The 21345-nt window shown below is 41.7% G+C and overlaps 1 protein-coding gene across 1 annotated transcript in view; it reads left to right on the top strand.

The window, feature by feature from the left end:
- LOC115200999 (pro-neuregulin-3, membrane-bound isoform-like) overlaps positions 1-21345 on the top strand; it is a 439268-nt gene that overhangs the window by 326718 nt on the left and 91205 nt on the right. The window contains exon 5 of the mRNA XM_029764185.1: positions 12698-12800. Within this exon, the coding sequence (XP_029620045.1) occupies positions 12698-12800 (103 nt within the window). The remainder of the gene's footprint in view (positions 1-12697; positions 12801-21345) is intronic.

Raw genomic sequence — 21345 nt, 5'->3', positions numbered from 1 at the left:
TTCGTTTTAAGTCTAATACTGCGGGTAATGGAGTCGCCAATGACTAGGGTTTTCAATTTGTCAGAGCTAATGGTGGGAGCCTTCGGCGTCTCAGACCCCACAACGGGAGGAGTAGAGACCAGAGAAGTTTCGGCCTCCGACTCCGACTCGCTTAATGGGGAGAACCGGTTGAAAGTTTCTGTCAGCTGAATAAGCGACACCAGTTGAGCATTCCTACAGCGTTTCCCTCCAGAAGCCATGAGAAAGTTGTCCGGCTGCGGGGACCGTGCGAGGGAGTTTATACTAACGTTACTATCTGTACTTACTGGAGGCACAGACGCTGTTTCATCCTTTCCTACACTGAAATTACCCTTGCCTAACGATTGCGTCTGAAGCTGGGCTTGCAGCACAGCTATCCTTGCCGCAAGGCGATCGTTCTCCTGTATATTATAAGTACAACGACTGCAATTAGAAGGCATCATGTTAATGTTACTTAGCTTCGGCTGTTTGAAGTCCTGACGAACCATGTCCAGATAAAACCTCCGGGGTGAAAAAGTTGAATGAAAAAAAATTGAGTGAGGGAAAAACAAAAAATATACGGTAATGAAAAAGTAAAAACCGTGAGGTAGTCAGGTAGCAAAGTAAGATCGGCAACAAAACGCACAGCAGCACGTAAACAAGTCTGCCAGTTGTGACCGGAAACAGGAAGTCTCCAACCAAACCAACCAATCCACAGGTTGGGTCTATGCTCTGCCTCATGACAGCCAATGGAGGGATGCGAGTTGGACACTGACGCTCCCGAAGAAGGTTATCCAGATGGATGGCCATTGAGAGGAGAGCGTCCAAGGATATGTTGTCATCCCGACATTCCAACTGCCTCTGGATGCAACATCAGTACAATAACTGTTTGTCGGGAGCTTCATGAAATGGGTTTCCATGGCCGAGCAGCCGCACACAGCATAAAATCACCATGCACAATGCCAAGTGTCTGCTGGAGTGGTGGAAAGCTCACCGCCATTGGACTTTGGAGCAGTGGAAACGCGTTCTCTGGAGTTATGAATCACGCTTCACCATCTGGCAGTCCGACCAATTAATCTGTGTTTGGCGAATGCCAGGAGAACGCTACCGGCCCGAATGCATAGTGCCAACTGTAAAGTTTAGTGGATGAGGAATAATGGCCTGTGGTGGTTTTTCAAGGTTTGTCCTAGGACCCTTAGTTCCAGTGAAGGGAAATCTTAATGCTACAGCATACAATGACATTGCAGACGATTCTGTGCTTCCAACTTTGTGGCAAAAGTTTGGGGAAGGCCCTTTCCTGTTTCAGCATGAAAATGGATCAGTGCACAAAGCGAGATCCATACAGAAATGGTTTGTCGAGATCGGTGTGGAAGAACTTGACTGACCTGCACAGAGCCCTGACCTCAACCTCATTGAACATCTTTGGGATGAATGGAAAATGGATGAATGTGTGATAATTGTGCACCTTACTTCACAATCTAATTTAAATTAGGCATAACTGAATGATACGGAGGGTGAAGAGGTTGATTTAGAAAGACAATAGTGTAATGGTGAGTTTGTGTTATACCTATTTATCAGCAGCAAATAATTTGACCGCATGCTTTGCTGGTTGATACAATTCTCCTTTATGTTTTACTTTGTAAAAATAAGCTGTTATGGGACTGTTGTATTTTAAATAACTGTAAGGGAAACAAAAACATGCTACATGTTGCAGAAGGCCTTTAGAATAATACAAAACAGATCCTTGGACTCTTTCCAGGGAAGGAAACAATGCCAGCCCAATGAATGAATGACACATGGATTGAATGGGCGATAATTGTGCAAGTTACTTCACAATTGAATTTAAATTAGGCCTAACTGAACAATAAGGATGGTGAAGAGGTTGATTTAATTTAGAAAGACAATAGTTTAATGGTGAGTTTGTGTTATGCCTATTTATCAGTCTTTAGCACTCTTGTTAATAGTTTTACAACGTGTGTTGCGGATTAATAATATTCACTTTTATGTTTTACTTTGTAAAAAGATGTTACAGGACTGTTTTATTTACTGTAACTCTATTACTTATCACATTTATTGTAAGGAAAAAAACATGCTAGGCCAATCATTTATCAAATTGTGCATGAAGAGATGGGCGTATGTTGTAATTGACAGATGCAGGGAAAGGTGCATCAAATCCTCCTTCAGAGACACATGCAGGTAAAACCTTTTGATTTCTATATGAACTCAGCAAAAAAAGAAACGTCCTCTCACTGTCAACTGCGTTTATTTTCAGCAAACTTAACATGTGTAAATATTTGTATGAACATAACAAGATTCAACAACTGAGACATAAACTGAACAAGTTACACAGACATGTGACTAACAGAAATTGAATAATGTGTCCATGAACAAAGGGGGTCTCAAAAGTAACAGTCAGTATCGGGTGTGGTCACCAGCTGCATTAAGTACTGCATCTCACAGTTCATTCTGTGAGATGTTACCCCACTCTTCCACCAAGGCACCTGGAATGGCCCTAGCCCTCACCCTCCAATCCAACAGGTCCCAGACGTGCTCAATGGGATTGAGATTCGGCTCTTCGCTGGCCATGGCAGAACACTGACATTCCTGTCTTGCAGGAAATCATGCACAGAACGAGCAGTATGGCTGGTGGCATTGTCATGCTGGAGGGTCATGTCAGGATGAGCCTGCAGGAAGGCTACCACATGAGGGAGGATGTCTTCCCTGCAACGCACAGCGTTGAGATTGCCTGCAATGACAACAAGCTCAGTCCAATGATGCTGTGACACACCGCCCCAGACCATGACAGACCCTCCACCTCCAAATTGATCCCGCTCCAGAGTACAGGCCTCGGTGTAATGCTCATTCCTTTGACGATAAACGCGAATCCGACCATCACCCCTGGTGAGACAAAACCACGACTCGTCAGTGAAGAGCACTTTTTGCCAGTCCTGTCTGGTCCAGCGAAAGTGGGTTTGTGCCCATAGGCGATGTTGTTGCCGGTGATGTCTTGTGAGGACCTGCCTTACAACAGGCCTGCAAGCCCTCAGTCCAGCGTCTCACAGCCTATTGTGGACAGTCTGAGCACTGATGGATGGATTGTACGTTCCTAGTGTAACTCGGGCAGTTGTTGTTGCCATCCTGTACCTGTCCCGCAGGTGTAATGTTCGGATGTACCGATCCTGTGCAGGTGTTGTTACACGTGGTCTGCCACTGCGAGGATGATCAGCTGTCCGTCCTGTCACCCTGTAGCGCTGTCTTAGGCATCTCACAGTACAGACATTGCAAATTATTGCCCTGGTCACATCTGCAGGCCTCACGCCTCCTTGCAGCATGCCTAAGGCACATTCACGCAGATGAGCAGGGACCCTGGGCATCTATCTTGTGGTGTTTTTCAGAGTCAGTAGAAAGGCCTCTTTAGTGTCCTAAGTGTTCATAACTGTGACCTTAATTGCCTACCATCTGTAAGCTGTTAGTGTCTTACTGACCGTTCCACAGGTGTGTGTTCATTAATTGTTTATGGTTCATTGAACAAGCATGGGAAACAGTGTTTAAACCCTTTACAATGAAGATCTGTGAAGTTGTTTGGATTTTTACAAAAGAGTAAGGCATCCACAGGAAAAAAACAATAAACAAGACAGCAACAGTTTTGCAGGCTATCAAACGCAGTGCAAAAACAACTACCCACAACCCCAAAGAAAAACATACACTCCTATATAGGACTCCCAATCAAAGGCAACTCAACACACCTGCCTTCAATTGGGAGTCCAAATCACCCACACAACATTTAACAAACACAAACCCCTGCCACATCCTGACCAAGACTAACACAATTACGCCCTCTGCTGGTCAGGACGTGAAAGCATGTGACTTCAATTAACTGAATGACGAGGAGGGTGAAGAGGTTGATTGAATGTGATTGATCTGAATGATGAGGGTGAAGAGCATGATTGAATTTAAAACAATAGTGTAATGATGATAAAGAATCGTGGGCAATCTAATTATTTTATAATGAAAGTTAATGATATACCACTTCCAGCCTATCAGAGAGTCAAATCAGACACCGAGTACAACATACAATGTGTGTAGCTCACAATGGCAAGCCGAACAAAACTAATGGACACACTGACAGCATTGCAAATGCTGCAGAATTTAAATAAGTTAGAGTCAGATCGGATGTTGAACTTGAAATCGACGTTGCTGAAGAGTCTTTATCTGATTTTGATGTTGACTTTAAGCCTCCGCCTCCGATGCCTGAGCCGCAGAAAAAACAGAACAGAACCAACGGAAACGATGATCCCAACTGCAACGGTGAGACAGGGTTCTGGGAGGAATGGCACAGTTTGGGTAGAAAAGCAAGACGAGTTTGTTGCAGCACATCACATTCTCTCATGCGCACAGAAAAGGAATCAGTACGTGGGAAATGTTTATGGATGAACTCAAAGCATTTATTGCACTCTTGTATGTCCACAGGGCATACGGCCGTAAGAGCAAGGATGTAGAGTAATTTTTGTCTGATAGGTATGGGGTGGACTTTTTCTGAGAGACCATGCCAAGCAATAAGTAATCAGACCCTTTGCTGTGAGATTAGAAATTGAGCTCAGGTACATCCTGTTTCCATTGATCATCCTTGAGATGTTTCTACAACTTGATTGGACATGATTTGGAAAGGAACACACCTGTCTATATAAGGTCCCATAGTTGACAGTGCATTTCAGAGAAAAAAAACAAGCCATGAGGTTGAAGAAATTGTCCGTTGAGCTCTGAGACAGAGTTCTTCTGTGGAGATGTGAGAACCTTGCTGAAGGACAACCATCTCTGCAGCACTCCACCAATCAGGCCTTTATGGTAGAGTGGCCAGACAGAAGCCAATCCTCAGTAACAGGCACATGACAGCCCGCTTGGAGTTTGCCAAATGGCACCTAAAGGTCTCTCAGACCATCTGATGAAACCAAGATTGAGCTCTTTGGCCTGAATGCCAAGCGTCACATCTGGAGGAAACCTGGCACCATCCCCACGGTGACGCACGGTGCAGGCAACATCATGCTGAGGGGATGTTTTTCAGCGGCAGGGACTGGGAGACTAGTCAGGATTGAGGGAAAGATTAACGGAGAAAAGTACAAAGAGATTGTTGATGAAAACCTGCTCCAGAACGCTCAGGACCTCAGACTGGGCTGAAGGTTCCCCTTCCAGCACGACAATGACCCTAAGCACATAGCCAAGCCAACATTGGAAGTGGCTTTGGGACAAATATCTGAATGTCCTTGACTGGCCCAGCCAGAGCCCGGACTTGAAATCGATCTAACATCTCTGGAAAGACCTGAAAATAGCTGTGCAGCAACGCTCCCCATCCAACCTGACAGAGATTGAGAGGATCTGCAGAGAGGAATGGGAGAAACTCCCCAAATACAGGTGTGCCAAGCTTTTGTGTCATACCCAAAAAGTCTTGAGGCTGAATTCGCTGCCAAAGGTGCTTCAACAAAGTACTGGGATAGGATAAAGTAATCCTTCTAACACCCTCCCCCCCCCACCAATTTGTAAGTCGCTCTGGATAAGAGCGTCTGCTAAATGACGTAAATGTAATGTAAATGTACTGAGTAAAGGGTCTGAATACTTATGTAAATGTAGTATTTAACTTTTGTATGTATAAATCAGCAAGCATTTCTAAAAACCTGTTATTGATTTCTTATTATGGGGTATTGTGTGTAGATTGATGAGGAAACAAAACAATTTAATCAATTTTAGAATAAGGCTGTAACGTAACAAAATGTGGAAAAAGTCTATGGCTCTGAACACTTTCCAAAGGCACTGTATGTCAAGCAACATGGACGCAGTGTTGCAGTGAGATAATCTCAAGCAAATTTGCTGATATGCAAATCAACTCAAACTACATTGAGAATGCATGCAACATCCAATCCTTTCATACATCCCATCATGGTTTCACAAATGATTTGGTTATCCAACTGTTTGGTTATTGTAACAGCCTCAATATAGGAAAGATGTTGGCTATAGAATTTTGCTAGCTAGACCAAAAAACATTTTCATCACTGCTTATCAAGCTAACTAGCTCTTCTTTGACAATTTCAGTTCAATCTTTACAGGGTGACATCTGGGTACATTTAAGTAAATATATATTGACTGCCAGATAATGTTCATATATCATGACTATCAATGATGCCAAATGGAACTTTCAGACAAACTGTTTGACATGTCTCTTGATGTAATGACATGACAACTGCGTCTGAGTTTTGGGCCCCGCTTTTGTTCCATGCTGGCTGAAGACCTACCTATCTAGTTACTACACCGTAAAAAAAATTGAATTGTCACAGTAAATTACTGTATAATCAACAGTAACACACTGTAGAAACTGAATACAGTAGATTACCATAAATGACATTGCATTGTGGGGAAAAAATTAACAGACAGGAAAGGTTTGATGCATTTTGGAAATTACTGAAATAAATGCTATGTAAAACACAGTAAAATCACATCCTCTGAAGCGAGAGAGAACATTTTTGTAAATTATTATTCTAAATGTCATAACTCTGTATATATATATAAATATTTTTTTTGTACGCGTGTGATTTCAGAATGTACTCATTGTTCCGCAACAGGACAGATAACCTGTCTGCCCTCAAACCTGTTCATTATTTATAGGCTGTGTTTCAAATTGTTAATTTAAAGTTATTTTCAAACAAGTTTTATTTAACAACAGTTTGAATTGAGGTGTGTTCCGCCTTTTCAAAAATTCACATAGAAGAATCCCATTTCAATGTGGAAGACAATTTACATTTGAGGCATTACGATGAGCCGGACAAACTTCACTCTTTGATGAGAGCCCAAGCACTTCCCCAGTGTTTCCCCAGGTCAAGTATGCAGACATTTATGCATCTCTAGTCATAACAGAACCTGCACAAACCTTTCCCTCCTGGCACATTTTCCATCTGGTGCCAGCATTGCCTTCATTGTTGTTTTCCTAACTAATAATAACTTTGGATATGTGCGCGTTCTTATCAAAGAAAGTGCCTTATTACGCTATCATAATAGTTTCTGTATATTGTGTTAAGTCGTTTCTACTGTAGCAAGCCGTATGTACGTGTGGAGCATAATGTATTCTAAATCAAAAACATTTTATTGGTCACATATACATATCTAGCAGAAGTTATTGCAGGTGTAGCGAAATGCTTGTATTCCTAGCTCCAACAGTGCAGTAGTATCTAACAATTCATTATACACAAATCTAAAAGTAAAAGAATGGAATTAAGAAATATATATATATTAGGACGAGCAATGTCAGAGTGGCATTGGCTAATATACAGTAGAATAGAATACAGTATATACACATATGAGATGAGTAAAGCAGTATGTAACCATTATTAAAGTGACTAGTGTTCCATTGTGTCTATGTACAGTTGAAGTCGGACGTTTACATACACCTTAGCCAAATATATTTCAACTCAGTTTTTCACAATTCCTGAAATGTAATCCTGGGATATATAGAATGATCAAACCCATGTGTTCGTACGTGTCAAAGGATTAATTGGTTCCCGTTTTGTGATTGTATATGCATTGCTTTGTTTGTGGCTGTGCTATTTTATATTATAGAAAAATATACAATCAGAAAGGTACACAAATATTTGTCCATTGTTAAAATTAAACCAAGCACACATACACAACATAAAAGCTACATGGTAAATGCAGGCTCCCTTGTGGAAATTAGGCAAATTTCTACATTACTTAGCCTGAATTCAAACAACTCTACTCCTCCCCCATCCCTACAATAGATTACAGTACCAGTAATGGTACCGTCAATGGATTACAGTAACCGCATTTGTACCGTTAAACTGTTTTGTTTTCAGTAATTTACAAAGCAGCCAGTTAACCTGTAAGTTACTATAAAACAACGGTAATCATTATCATATTTCTCAGCTTGTTCTACTGTACTTAGATTTTTTTCTTATTGTTGTTATCTGTTTTTGCAGGTACGTTGATTGATTAATCTTATGCTACACAAAGATAAATAATATACATGTTCTAAACGAATCCAATCAGTTAGTTAGATTTTCTGCACCCTTTACTGAAATGGCTGTTCACGTTTAAATGGCTTAGGTAGTTTATTTATTTGTATTTATTTCACCGTTATTTAACCAGGTAGGCTAGTTGAGAACAAGTTCTCATTTGCAACTGCGACCTGGACGAAGATAAAGCATAGCAATTCGACACATACAACAACACAGAGTTACACATGGAATGAACAAAACATACAGTCATTAATACTAGTAACTTCACAATGTTCCTATCCGTGGAAGTCATTTTAATGCAGGTGAAAATATTCTAACTGTTCGATATCACAACTCTGGCTGGATTCCAATAGGAATTACACATCACATTGCAAGCCAGCATAATGTGACTTGCAGCTAGGGTTGTTCGATATCACAACTCTGGCTGGATTCCAATAGGAATTACACAACACATTGCAAGCCAGCATAATGGGACTTGCAGCTAGGGTTGCAAAATTCTGATACTGTTCCCAGGTTTTCCAGACATCCAGGTTGGAATATTCCTCCAGGATTTCTGGAAAATCTGGAAAGTTTTGGAACGTTACTAGAATTTGTGGCAGGTAAACCATGAGTTTCAGGCAATTGTATAAGAGTCAAATGTTTTTTTTGTTTACTGGGCAAGTCAGTTAAGAACAAATTCTTATTTACAACGACGGCCTACCGGGGAACAGTGGGTTAACTGCTTTATTCAGGGACAGAATTACAGATTTTTACCTTGTCAGCTCGGGAATTTGATCTAGTAACCTTTCGGTAACTGGCCCAACGCTCTAACCACTAGGCTACCTGCCGCCAAAATAAGGCTTTATGAAACCTCTAATTATATTTTCTGACAAGCTGCAGTAAAATGTTGACACCAGTAGACTAGCTACCTATGTAAACCAGCTATGTAAACTATTCCCCTCTGCAAACACACCTTCTGTGATGTTGGTTGCAAGGCCAAAATTTATTTTAATTAGGTAAGAGAATAAGACGTTACCATTGGTGTATTAAAATGTGGCTTTTTGTGATTGTCACTAAAAGCCCTTAATAATTCTGCCTCCATCCCTCCTCCTGAATCCAAGTGTTTGACACGGAGGAGGGGACCATAACTCCGTTATGCCACAAGCAAAATGTCCACGGTAAACACATACGTACAAACAGACAACGCCTGTGGTGCAGGCACGCATCCCTTACATGTTGCCTACAGCAAAATAATCCCGCACACAGCCTAACCTGCTGCGGGGAAATGTAAACCCACCGAAATCAAAAAAAGAAGACAGGTGTGAAAAACCAGACAGAACTAAATGAAAAGGAAAATGGGATCGGTGGCAGCTAGTAGTCCGGCGACGACGACCGCCGAGCTCCGCCCGAACAGGGAGAGGAGCCACCTTTGGTGGAAGTCGTGACAGTGAGTTGGTGCTAAATAGAACTAATAGGAGCTGGGTGAAAAATGCACTAAAATGAGGCCTGTTTTTTGCGATTACTTCAAAACGACAGCAACCTGCTGGGAAATATGGTCATGTTATGAAACTGGGCTCCACGTCAGATGCAATGAACTAGTTTTTATCAGAAAACAATGTTGTTAAAAATGTCATGTGTCCAGCCAACTATCTACACGGATTTCAGAGCGCTCTCGTCTGAGTGTACCACAGCGCAGAATAATTACTTTACGAGCGCTCAACACCCGTTGAATATGGCCGGTATCAGTAAACGTCGGAAAAAAAGCGTAATTAAATTGTTTCCAGTAGCACATTTACAGTCACCAACGCTCTGGTTAGCACAAAAACTGCCTTACCAGCTCTGCTAGGGTGAGTAAAATGGTCGGAGTGGTCTCATTTGTGTCTGGAAGTAGCTAGCCAACGTTAACTTGGGTGCTTGACTGCTGTTGTAAGGCCAGAACGCTCAAATCAACCCTACTCCTCGGCCCGAACGTCCAGTGTGCGCTCCGAGAGCGAAACGGTCTGAATTTACAAACTGACAATTTTTCTCAGAATGGAAACACCATAATATTAATCAAATTAATTAAGCCAAGTTTCTTAAAATCCCATATGCAATGTTATTACAAAAAAGGTTTTAAATTCTCTGGTAATGCCAATACGGAATACTATCAAATACTTCTCAAAGATGCCTCTGGTGGTAAAACTAGCACTAACTTCCAGTAACAGAAGAAATGGCTGATTATTAAATTACGTGCCACAGAATGCTGTGGCTGCACACAGGGTGTGCTGTGTAACAGTGTAGGTTCCGTCCCTCTCTTCGCCCCAACCTGGGCTCGAACCAGGGACCCTTGCACACATCAACAACTGACACCCCACAAAGCATCGTTACCCTATTTCAAGTCTCAGAGCGAGTGACGTCACTGATTGAAACGCTATTAGCGCGCACCACCGCTAACTAACTAGCCATTTCACATCTGTTACACTCACCCCCCTTTTGACCTCCTCCTTTTCCGCAGCAACCAATGATCCGGGTCAACAGCATCAATGTAACAGTGTAGGTTCTGTCCCTCTCTTCGCCCCAACCTGGGCTCGAACCAGGAACCCTTGCACACAACAACTGACACCCCACGAAGCATCGTTACCCATCGCGCCACAAAAGCAAGTGACGTCACAGATTGAAACGCTATTAGCGCGCACCACCGCTAACTAACTAGCCATTTCACATCGGTTACAGCTGCAGAATGACGCAACTTTTAAAGGAGGAACCACTGTAGGGCACTGAGATCATGTGACTTTTAGATTGCACACAGGTGGACTTTATTTGACTAATTATGTGATTTCTAAAGGTAATTGGTTGCACCAGATCTTATTTAGGGGCTTCGTATCAAAGGGGGTGAATACATATGCACACACCACTTTTCAAATATACATTTTTTTGTACAATTTTTTTTTTTAAGTATTTTTTTTCATTTTCACTTCACAAGTCCCCAACTCTATTCCACATCAGGTAACTGAAGTAAGCAGTAGAATCAGGTCAAAATACACCTTATGGAACAGTTGGGACAGTGAAGTAACACAAACACAGGCACAGACAGATGCAAACACACATGATAAATTTACACAATACACACATGTACACATAGATTCTGCCTTGGCAGCAGCTAATGGGGATCCATAATGAATACAAATAGCAGCAATTTGCCTTGCAGTGGCACAGCTGCGGTCCCCGACATACCATTTTTGCCACCTCTCCCGCTGTACACCACCTCCCCTTTTTCTTCTCCTGTGTGTGTGCCATTGCTCTGATTTATGCTACACAGACAGCTTCTCCCACTCTTGTTTGTGGCAGAATTGAGTGTGAAAAGTAGCTTAATGCTATCAAAACCATAGAAACCCTCGTTGTGAAACCTCCCCAAAGGCATTACTGAAAATACTCTTTTACCAAGTTGCTGGAGGGGTCTGACAACTCTCTAAATATAGCGACAAATATGCTCCGCAAGTGCTACGTTGAAACATTAAAGGTTCTTCCAAGAATCCCTCAACTAACCAAAGGTGCAAATATGAACCCATTAACTAGAATGGTTACTTAAGAACTCTAGGGTTCCTTGAGAATCTCCAGGGTTCTTCGAGTCACGGCTAATTATAAGAGTGTGCAATAGTGTCCACATAACTAACAAACTATCATGGTCCAAACACACCAAGACAAAGAGGGCACGACAAAGCCAATTCCCCCTCAGGAGACTGAAAAGATTTGGCATGGTCTTCAGATCCTCAAAGTTCTCCAGCTGCATCATCGAGAGCATCCTGACTGGTTGCATCACCGCCTGGTACGGCAACTGCTCAGCCTCCAACCGCAAGGTGCTACTGAGGGTAGTGAGTTATGCCCAGTACATCACTGCGGCCAAGCTTCCTGCCATCCAGGACCTCTATACCAGGCAGTGTCAGAGGGAGGCCCTAAAAATTGCCAAAGACTACAGACACCCTAGTCAGTCTGTTTTCTCTGCTACCGCACGGCAATCAGTACCGGAGCACCAAGTCTAGGTCCAAAAGGTTTCTTGACAGCTTCTACCATCAAGCCTTAAGACTGCTGAACAGCTAATCAAATGGCCACTCTGACTATTTGCATTTTTTTTTACACCACTGCTACTCGCTGTTTATTATCTATGTATAATCAATTTACCTACATCTACATATTACCTCAATTACCTTGACTAACCTGTAGCACCGCACATTGACTAAGTACCGGTACCCCTTGTATATAGCCTCGTTATTGTTATTTTATTGTTGCTATTTTATTTTTTATCCTGTTTTATTTAGTAAATATTTTTCTTAACTCTTATTTTTCTTAAAAATGCATTGTTGTTAAGGGCTTGTAAGTGCGCATTTCATGGTAAAGTCGACACCTGTTGTATTCGGCGCATGTGACAAATACAATTTGATTTGATATGCACATCTTACAGAGTGTGGATTTAATAATTTTTTTTCTTGTTTTCACAAAACTAATTATTACTATTGAGTGTGTTACTAGCAAGGATTTGTGTGTGGTGTGTGATTCTTTACATTTAACTTTTTGTTGGTGACTCACTCTTTGATAGTGCTCTACATGCATATCGAGTGTGGCTTTAACAGTACTATTTTGCCTGTGTCTCTGCAGAGAAGGTACTCTACATGTGTATATACAGAGAGTGGCTTTAACATCATATTTATTTGCCTGTGTCTCCACAGAAAGCCGTGAGACTTACCAGAGAAAGGTGCTGTACATCTTCAGCATTGCCTCAGGAATCTGTTTTTTCGGAGTGGCATGCATGGCTCTCTACCGCCGCAACAAGTGAGTGAGGGTCACACTGAGTAGCTAAGTATGCCTCCAAACAACGAATGGAAAATTGTATCATCATGGGATATTAGCATAGTAAACTACAGGTGCAGCCCTGGAGTAAAAGGATATACTGAGCTTACGTTTATGTAATGGCGAAGAGTCTCCAGCCATGGCTCATTGATACTGTACTTAGAAATATGACAAAAGACAGCATTCTTGTTTCAAAGTGTATGTCTAATCGAAATAATGTACGCATCCTCAACAGTAACCATAGGTAAAGGCTGATACACAATAATATACTTTTTCTGCAGTTTTGTTGATTTTTTTAAACATGGAATCATGGTTTGTTAACACAAGTGCAGTTGGAAACCTAAAAAGGTTTCCAACAAGTGCCTGTCTTTACAGTCAATTGCCATTGCTCAATATTTGCAACTATTTTGATGCCAAAATCACACCCCATGGGTTTTTCTTCCAAACAATATTAAAAACAGCATGTTGGTGGTAGGCTATTCAGCACTATGATACTGTAAAGCTGCCTTGACATGTTAGTCTTTGCCCTATCCAGCAACATGTTACCACAGAGTTTCTGAACCTAGAGGCGCTTGCAAAGCAGACCCGTCCGGGGTTTGAGAAGCAAAAGATTCTTCCTTAGTTGTTTTAATTTTCTCTAAATCTTTTAACACAACCTAGACTCGAGCCAATGTCTTAATTTTGTTCAAAAACAACTTTATATCTAAGGAGTGCTTTTGATTTGACGGCACAAGATGGCGTTTCTGCTTAGCTATACAACGTTGCGATGGCATGGCCTACAAGTGTGATCGGGGATTTCTATTGGCGAAGCAGTTTATGCCCATCTTCATACTGTACTGTCTTTGGTGTTACTGTTAAGTTGCATAGCAAGAGATTTCCTCTCCGGGTAATCATAAGCTGCATTGCTGGAATTTGTATGAGGCTGCACCGCTTTATAGCCAGTGACGTGAAATGGCAGAAGCGCCCTTCTCAAACGGAACAGTAATCTGCACCACTCAGTAATTTTGTCAACAAGGCAGCACAGTGCATAGTACAGTCATGGCCAAAAGTTTTGAGAATGACACAAATATTAATTTTCACAAAGTCTGCTGCCTCGGTGTCTTTAAATATTTTTGTCAGATGTTACTATGGAATACTGAAGTACAATTACAAGCATTTCATAAGTGTCAAAGGCTATTATTGACAATTACATGAAGTTGATGCAAAGAGTCAATATTTGCAGTGTTGACCCTTCTTTTTCAAGACCTCTGCAATCCGCCCTGGCATGCTGTCAATTAACTTCTGGGCCTCATCCTGACTGATGGCAGCCCATTCTTGCATAATCAATGCTTGGAGTTTGTCAGAATTTGTGGGTTTTTGTTTGTCCACCTGCCTCTTGAGGATTGACCACAAGTTCTCAATAGGATTAAGGTCTGGGGAGTTTCCTGGCCATGGACCCAAAATATTGATGTTTTGTTCCCCGAGCCACTTAGTTATCACTTGTCTTATGGCAACCTGCTCCATCATACTGGAAAAGGTGTTGTTCGTCACCATACTGTTCCTGTATGGTTGGGAGAAGTTGCTCTCAGAGGATGTGTTGGCATTACTGTTGGCATGACACAGGACTGATGGTAGCGCTCACCTTGTCTTCTCCGGACAAGCTTTTTTCCGGATGCCCCAAACAATCGGAAAGGGGATTCATCAGAGAAAATGACTTTACCCCAGTCCTCAGCAGTCCAATCCCTGTACCTTTTGCAGAATATCAGTCTGTCCCTGATGTTTTTCCTCGAGAGAAGTGGCTTCTTTGCTGCCCTTCTTGACACCAGGCCATCCTCCAAAAGTCTTCACCTCACTGTGTGTGCAGATGCAGTCACACCTGCCTGCTGCCATTCCTGAGCAAGCTCTGTACTGGTGGTGCCCCAATCCCGCAGCTGAATCAACTTTAGGAGATTGTCCTGGTGCTTGCTGGACTTTCTTGGGCGCCCTGAAGCCTTCTTCACGACAATTGAACCGCTTTCCTTGAAGTTCTTGATGATCCGATAAATGGTTGATTTAGGTGCAATCTTACTGGCAGCGATATCCTTGCCTGTGAAACCCTTTTTGTGCAAAGCAATGATGACGGCACGTGTTTCCTTGCAGCTTACCATGGTTGACAGATGAAAAACAATGATTCCAAGCACCACCCTCCTTTTGAAGCTTCCAGTCTGTTATTCAAACTCAATCAGCATGACAGAGTGATCTCCAGCCTTGTCCTTGTCAACACTCACACCTGTGTTAACAAGAGAATCACTGCAATGATGTCAGCTGGTCCTTTTGTGGCAGGGCTGAAATGCAGTGGAAAGGTTTTTGGGGGATTCAGTTCATTTGCATGGCAAAGAGGGACTTGCATTTAATTGCAGTTCATCTGATCACTCTTCATATCATTCTGGAGTATATGCAAATTGCCATCATACGAACTGAGGCAGCAGACTTTGTGAAAATTAATATTTGTGTCATTCTCAAAACTTTTGGCCACGACTGTACAGAAACATAAATCCCTTTTCCATAAAATATATGTTTGCATTTTCAAACTAGTTTAATTGGGAAGGCAGGTTAAGTGTTTTAATCAAACGCAATCACTTTTGCATTTGTAAACACAGAATCCTACTCATTGCTCGCCCTGGGCTTTGAGTGAGGCACCTGGCTCACGCCCGAGAGCCTGCCCGGTTCCAAATCCAATCACTTTTTCAATGTAATATTTCAAAGTTAAAATTACATGTATTTAAGTATTTATTTGTTGTAGTAGGGACAGTAACATTTCAAATGTTTAATGAGACTTTGTTCATATATAATTCAAAAGTGTGTATGAAGGTGTCTAGAATACAGTGCCTTGTGAAAGTATTCACCCCCCTTGGCGTTTTCCTATTTTGTTACGTTACAACCTGTAATTTAAATTGATGTTTATTTGGATTTCATGTAATGGACAAACACAAAATAGTCCAAATTGGTGAAGTGAAATGAAAAAAAGAACTTCTTTTAAAAAAACTCTATATTCTATATATATATATATATTCACTCCCTTTGCTATGAAGCCCTTAAATAAGATCTGGTGCAACCAATTAACTTCAGAAGTAACATAAGTAGTTAGATTGCATATAGGTGGACTTTATAAGTGTCACATGATCTGTCACATTATCTCGGTATATATACACACCTGTTCTGAAAGGCCCCAGAGTCTGCAACATCACTAAGCAAGGGGCACCACCAAGCAAGCGGCACCATGAAGACCAAAAATATGCTATACTCTGAGCATCCCACGGAGCACCATTAAATCCATTATTAAGAAATGGAAAGAATATGGCACCACAACAAACCTGCCAAGAAAGGACCACCCACCAAAACTCATGGACCAGGCAAGGAGGGTATTAATCAGAGAAGCAACAAAAAGACCAAAGATAACCCTGAAGGAGCTGCACAGCTCCACAGCGGAGATTGGAGTATCTGTCCATAGGACCACTTTAAGCCATATACTCCACAGAGCTGGGCTTTATGGAAGAGTGGCCAGAAAAAAAGCCATTGCTTAAAGAAAAAGATAAGCAAACACATTTAGTGTTCGCCAAAGGGCATGTGGGAGACTCCCCAAACATATGGAAGAAGGTACACTGGTCAGATGACACTAAAATTTAGCTTTTTGGCCATCAAGGAAAACTCTATCTGGCGCAAACCCAATACCTCTCATCACCCCGGGGACTGGGAAACTGGTCAGAATTGAAGGAATGATGGACGGCGCTAAATACTGGGAAATTCTTGAGGGAAACCGGTTTCAGTCTTCCAGAGATTTTAGACTGGGACAGAGGTTCACCTTCCAGCAGGACAATGACCCTAAGCATACAGCTAAAGCAACACTCGAGTGGTTTAAGGGGAAACTTTTAAATGTCTTGGAATGGCCTAGTCAAAGCCCAGGTTGTGGTTAGAAGTTGTGTGGTTGTTTTCAGTAGTTGTGTGGTTGTGGTCAGTTGTTGTATGGTTGTGGTCAGAAGTTTGGTGGTTGTGGTCACTATTTGTAGTTGTGTCATTGTTGTCAGTAGTTTTGTGGTTTTGTTCATCTAGATGTGGTTAGAAATAGGGTGGTTGTGATCAGCAGCTGCGTGGTCTGTAGTTTTGTGGTCCGAAGATGTCTTTGTCTTCAGTAGTTATGTGGTTGTGGTCAATAAATGTTGTCAGCAATTCCAGGTTGAAATGCAACAAAATAGGAAAAATGCCAAGAGGGGTGAATACTTTCGCAACCCACTGTATACATAGCAAACACAAATGTATCCATGAATAAATGCATTTCTATATCTTCCATAACCTTCTAAACAATGGTGTAGGAGTATAAAGATGGTGACACAGTGCCTTAGAAATAATGCACCCTCTTAGTAATTTAGTGTTTATATACATCATCTGTAGTTGCCAACAATCAAATGTCTCTTTCCTCCTTCCATAAAGAAAATGACTGATTTCGGGTTGTTTTGTTGCTCAAAGTTACAATCTGAATCTGCCATTATACTATACTGAACAAAAATTCAACATGCAACAATTTCAAAGATTTTACTGAGTTACAGTTCATAGAAGGAAATCACTAAATTGAAATAAATTCATTAGGCCAAAGTGTATGGATTTTACATGACAAGCAGGGGTGCAGCCATGGGTGGGACTGGGAGGGCATAGGCCCACCCACCTGGGAGCCAGGCCCAATCAATCAGAATAATTCCCCCCCCCCAAAATGGCATTATTACAGACAGAAATACACCTCAGCATGCCCCCCTCTCCTCTGACAATCCCGCAGGTAAAGAAGCCAGATGTGGAGGTCCTGGGCTGTCGTAGTTACACTTAGTCCACGTTTCTGTGGTTGGTGCACCTGTGTAATGATCATGCTGTTTAATCAGCTTCTTGAAATGCCACACCTGTCAGGTGGATGAATTATCTTGGCAAAGGAGATATGCTCACTAACAGGGATGTTAATTAATTTGTGAACAAAAGTTGAGAAATAAGCATTTGGTGTGGAAAATTGAACATTTCTGGGATTTTTTATTTCAGGGACCAACACTTTACAAGTTGCGTTTATATTTTTGTCCAGTTTTGTTCGGTAATATAATGACGGTGACAAATAAACACAGTTCTCGTATAAATACACTACGTACATGCACAACATAGCCGTCCTTGCTACAGCACACTTTCAAAAGTCTCTATACAATCTTGCCCTCTATGAAGATGAAGAATGTTGAGGTTGGTCCATACAATCCAATGGGAACAACCCACAGTGTTATCACCATAGAGATACAATATAATACAAATTGTGTTAATTCAGTAGTTCTCACTGTGTAAGAAACAGCTCCTTATGGAAATATGATATTCTCCTTTTGTTGCCTTTGCACAATCAAAAGTTTTGCTTTTGACAAACACTTCACTTAACACCAGAACCGCTAAATTTCCAACAGAACTGGAGTTATAACTAGTTATAGCAGGGCATGTCATTTTTTGGAATGGTTTTCCCCTGTTGCCCCTCCTTTTCCAATACTTCTTCCGACAGTTCAAAGTGCAGTGCCCAGCTGATAATCACCCTGTTAATTGCCTTGAAACTTAACTTAAACTATACCGAAACTATTTTCACACATATAACAACAGATGAAATAAATTAAGTATGATGGTGAAAATAGGTGAGTTGATGAGTGAGGGGAAGCGAATGATGCATAATTATGAAATCACCAATTGTGAATGAAGAACAGGGAGAGCCATTATATTTTTATTGATCCATTCTAATTTTAATCTTAAAACGGTATGTATCCTATACAGCAGCAGTCCACCGAATCAAAGATGTCTTATCAGTCTACTGTTTCAGTCTACAAAGGTGCTGAAGAATGACAAGACAACAGAACACATTAAAGATAGAATTATGCACTACATCCAAACGAAGGTACACTATATATACAAAAGCATTTGGACACCCCTTCAAATGAGTGGATTCGGCTATTTCAGCCACATCCGTTGCTGACAGGTTTATGAAATCGAGCACAAAGCCATACAATCTCCATAGACAAACATTGGCTGTAGAATGGCCCATACTGAGGAGCTCAGTGACTTTCAACGTGGCACCGTAATAGGATGCCACCTTTCCAAGAAGTCAGTTTGTCAAATACCTCCCCTGCTAGAGAGCTTCTCCGCTCTATTGTAAGTGCTGTTATTGTGAAATGGAAACATCTAGGAGCAACAATGGCTCAGCCGCGAAGTGGTAAGCCACACAAGCTCACAGAATTGGACCACCGAGTGCTGAAAAAATTGTCTGTCCTCGTTTGCAAATCTCAATACCGAGTTCCAAACTGCCTCTGGAAGCAACATCAGTACAAGAACTGTTCGTCGGGAGCTTCATGAAATGCGTTTCCATGGCTGAACAGCTGCACACAGGCCTAAGATCACCACGCGCAATGCCAAGTGTCAGCTAGAGTGGTGTAAAGCTTGCTACTATTGGATTCTGGAGTGGAAACACGTTCTCTGGAGTAATGAATCACGCTACACCATCTGGCAGTCCAACGGACAAATCTGGGATTGGCGGATGCCAGGAGAAAGCTACCTTCCCCAATGCATATTGCCAACTGTAAAGTTTGGTGTAGGAGGAATAATGGTCTGGGGCTGTTATTCATGGTTCAGGTTAGGCCCCTTAGTTCCAGTGAAGGGAAATCTTAACGCTACAGCATGCAATGACATTCTAGAAGATTATGTGCTTCCAACTTTGAAGTAGCGGTTTGGGGAAGGCTCTTTCCTGTTTCAGCATGACAATATCCCTATGCACAAAGCGATATCCATGCAGAAATGATTTGTCAAGATCGGTGTGGAGAACTTGACTGGCCTGCACAGAGGCCTGACCTCAACCCCATCGAACACCTTGGGATGAATTTGAACGCCGACTGTGAGCCTGGCCTAATCTCCCAACATCAGTGCCGGACCTAACTAACACTCTTGTGGCTGAATGGAAGTATGTCCCGGCAGCAATGTTCCAACACCTAGTGGAAAGACTTCCCAGAAGCGTGGAGGCTGGTATAGCAACAAAGGGGGAACCAACTCCATGTTAATGCCCATGATTTCGGAATGAGATGTTTGACGAGCAAGTGTCTACATATTTTTGACCATATAGTGTATGTCAAAGTGTGTCAAGCAAGTGAAATTGACACGAAATTGTGTCAACTTTAGGACAAAGGGATAACAGCTAAGTGAAATCCAACTGATGCCATTGTATGAAGATGCACACAATATAAGCATAATTCACTATTTTTGACTGCTGTCATGTCTACACTTATATTCATTATAATGGTATTATTATTGTTGTGCTATTTGCACTATTTATAAAGGCCACTTGGCACTTATAATGATATTTAGGCTACTGATATTTTCCTCATTTGATCGAGTGTCTTTTGACCGTGCATCTCGGTGATTGGGGGGCTCCCGAGTGGCGCAGTGGTCTAAGGCACCGCATCTCAGTGTTAGAGGTGTCACTACAGACCCTGGTTCAATTCCAAACTGTATCACAACTGGCCGTGATTGGGAGTCCCATAGGGTGGCGCACAATTGGCCCAGCGTCATCCGGGTTAAGGTTTGGCCGGGGTAGGCCGTCATTGTAAATAATAATTTGTTCTTAGCTGACTTGCCTGGTTCAATAAAAAATAAAAAAAGATTGGGACATTTTTTGTTCTATTTTTTCATAATAAAAATTAGCTGTTACCATGTTCCAATGCATATCCTTTAATTTCCATAGTTTTAACAAAGGCACTCCGCGAATAAAATTAATTGAACTTGAATTTAGGTGGTTCGATTTTTTTACATTTAGCTTCCAGTAACATAAACTAATGAAGATGCTATTTTGTTATTTGAAGTAAAATAAAAATTGTATTCTAATGTTACCCAAGGCCTTCATAAGCACAACCACATGATTATTTTGAGACAGCATACATTAAATATATTAATTACACGGTTAGAGTGTTTCAGTCAAAATGTCTGCTCATTCGCTTGAAAGGGGGTCCATCGAGGTCCAGTGGTTCTAGTGTTAATACACTGAAAGACTTGTGATAAGATCTGCCCCATATAAGGTATCTTATAATGTATAGTATCATCATATTGGTGTAGAGTGAAGTTCCCCCTAGACCACAGATGTCAAATTCCTTCCACAGAGGGCCGAGTGTCTGCGGGTTTTCACTCCTCCCTTGACCTTGATTGATGAATTAAGGTCACTAATTAGTATGGAACTTTCCACACCTGGAGGTCTCGGGCTTAATTTAAAGGTGAAAATAGACCTTAGGCCGTCTACGGAATGAGTTTGACACCCCGCGCCTAGACGCTGATCTTGGGGCAGTTTTGCATTTTCCCCACTAATGGTTAGGAATGGGGAGGGGAAGCTGATCCTAGATCTGTACCTAGGGGAAACCTCACCACAAAGCAAGTTATTATCAGCCAATTTAAATTCATTGAAATATTCCCATATTGGAAGACAAAACATTATGTCTTATAATATATGCATGCTCATATCAAGTTGAATACA

The sequence above is a fragment of the Salmo trutta genome, chromosome 10 (genome assembly GCF_901001165.1).
Source record: "Salmo trutta chromosome 10, fSalTru1.1, whole genome shotgun sequence".
Classification (NCBI taxonomy): domain Eukaryota; kingdom Metazoa; phylum Chordata; class Actinopteri; order Salmoniformes; family Salmonidae; genus Salmo; species Salmo trutta.
Note: the sequence above shows the minus strand (reverse complement) of the source record. Positions and strands in the feature narration are given on the sequence as shown.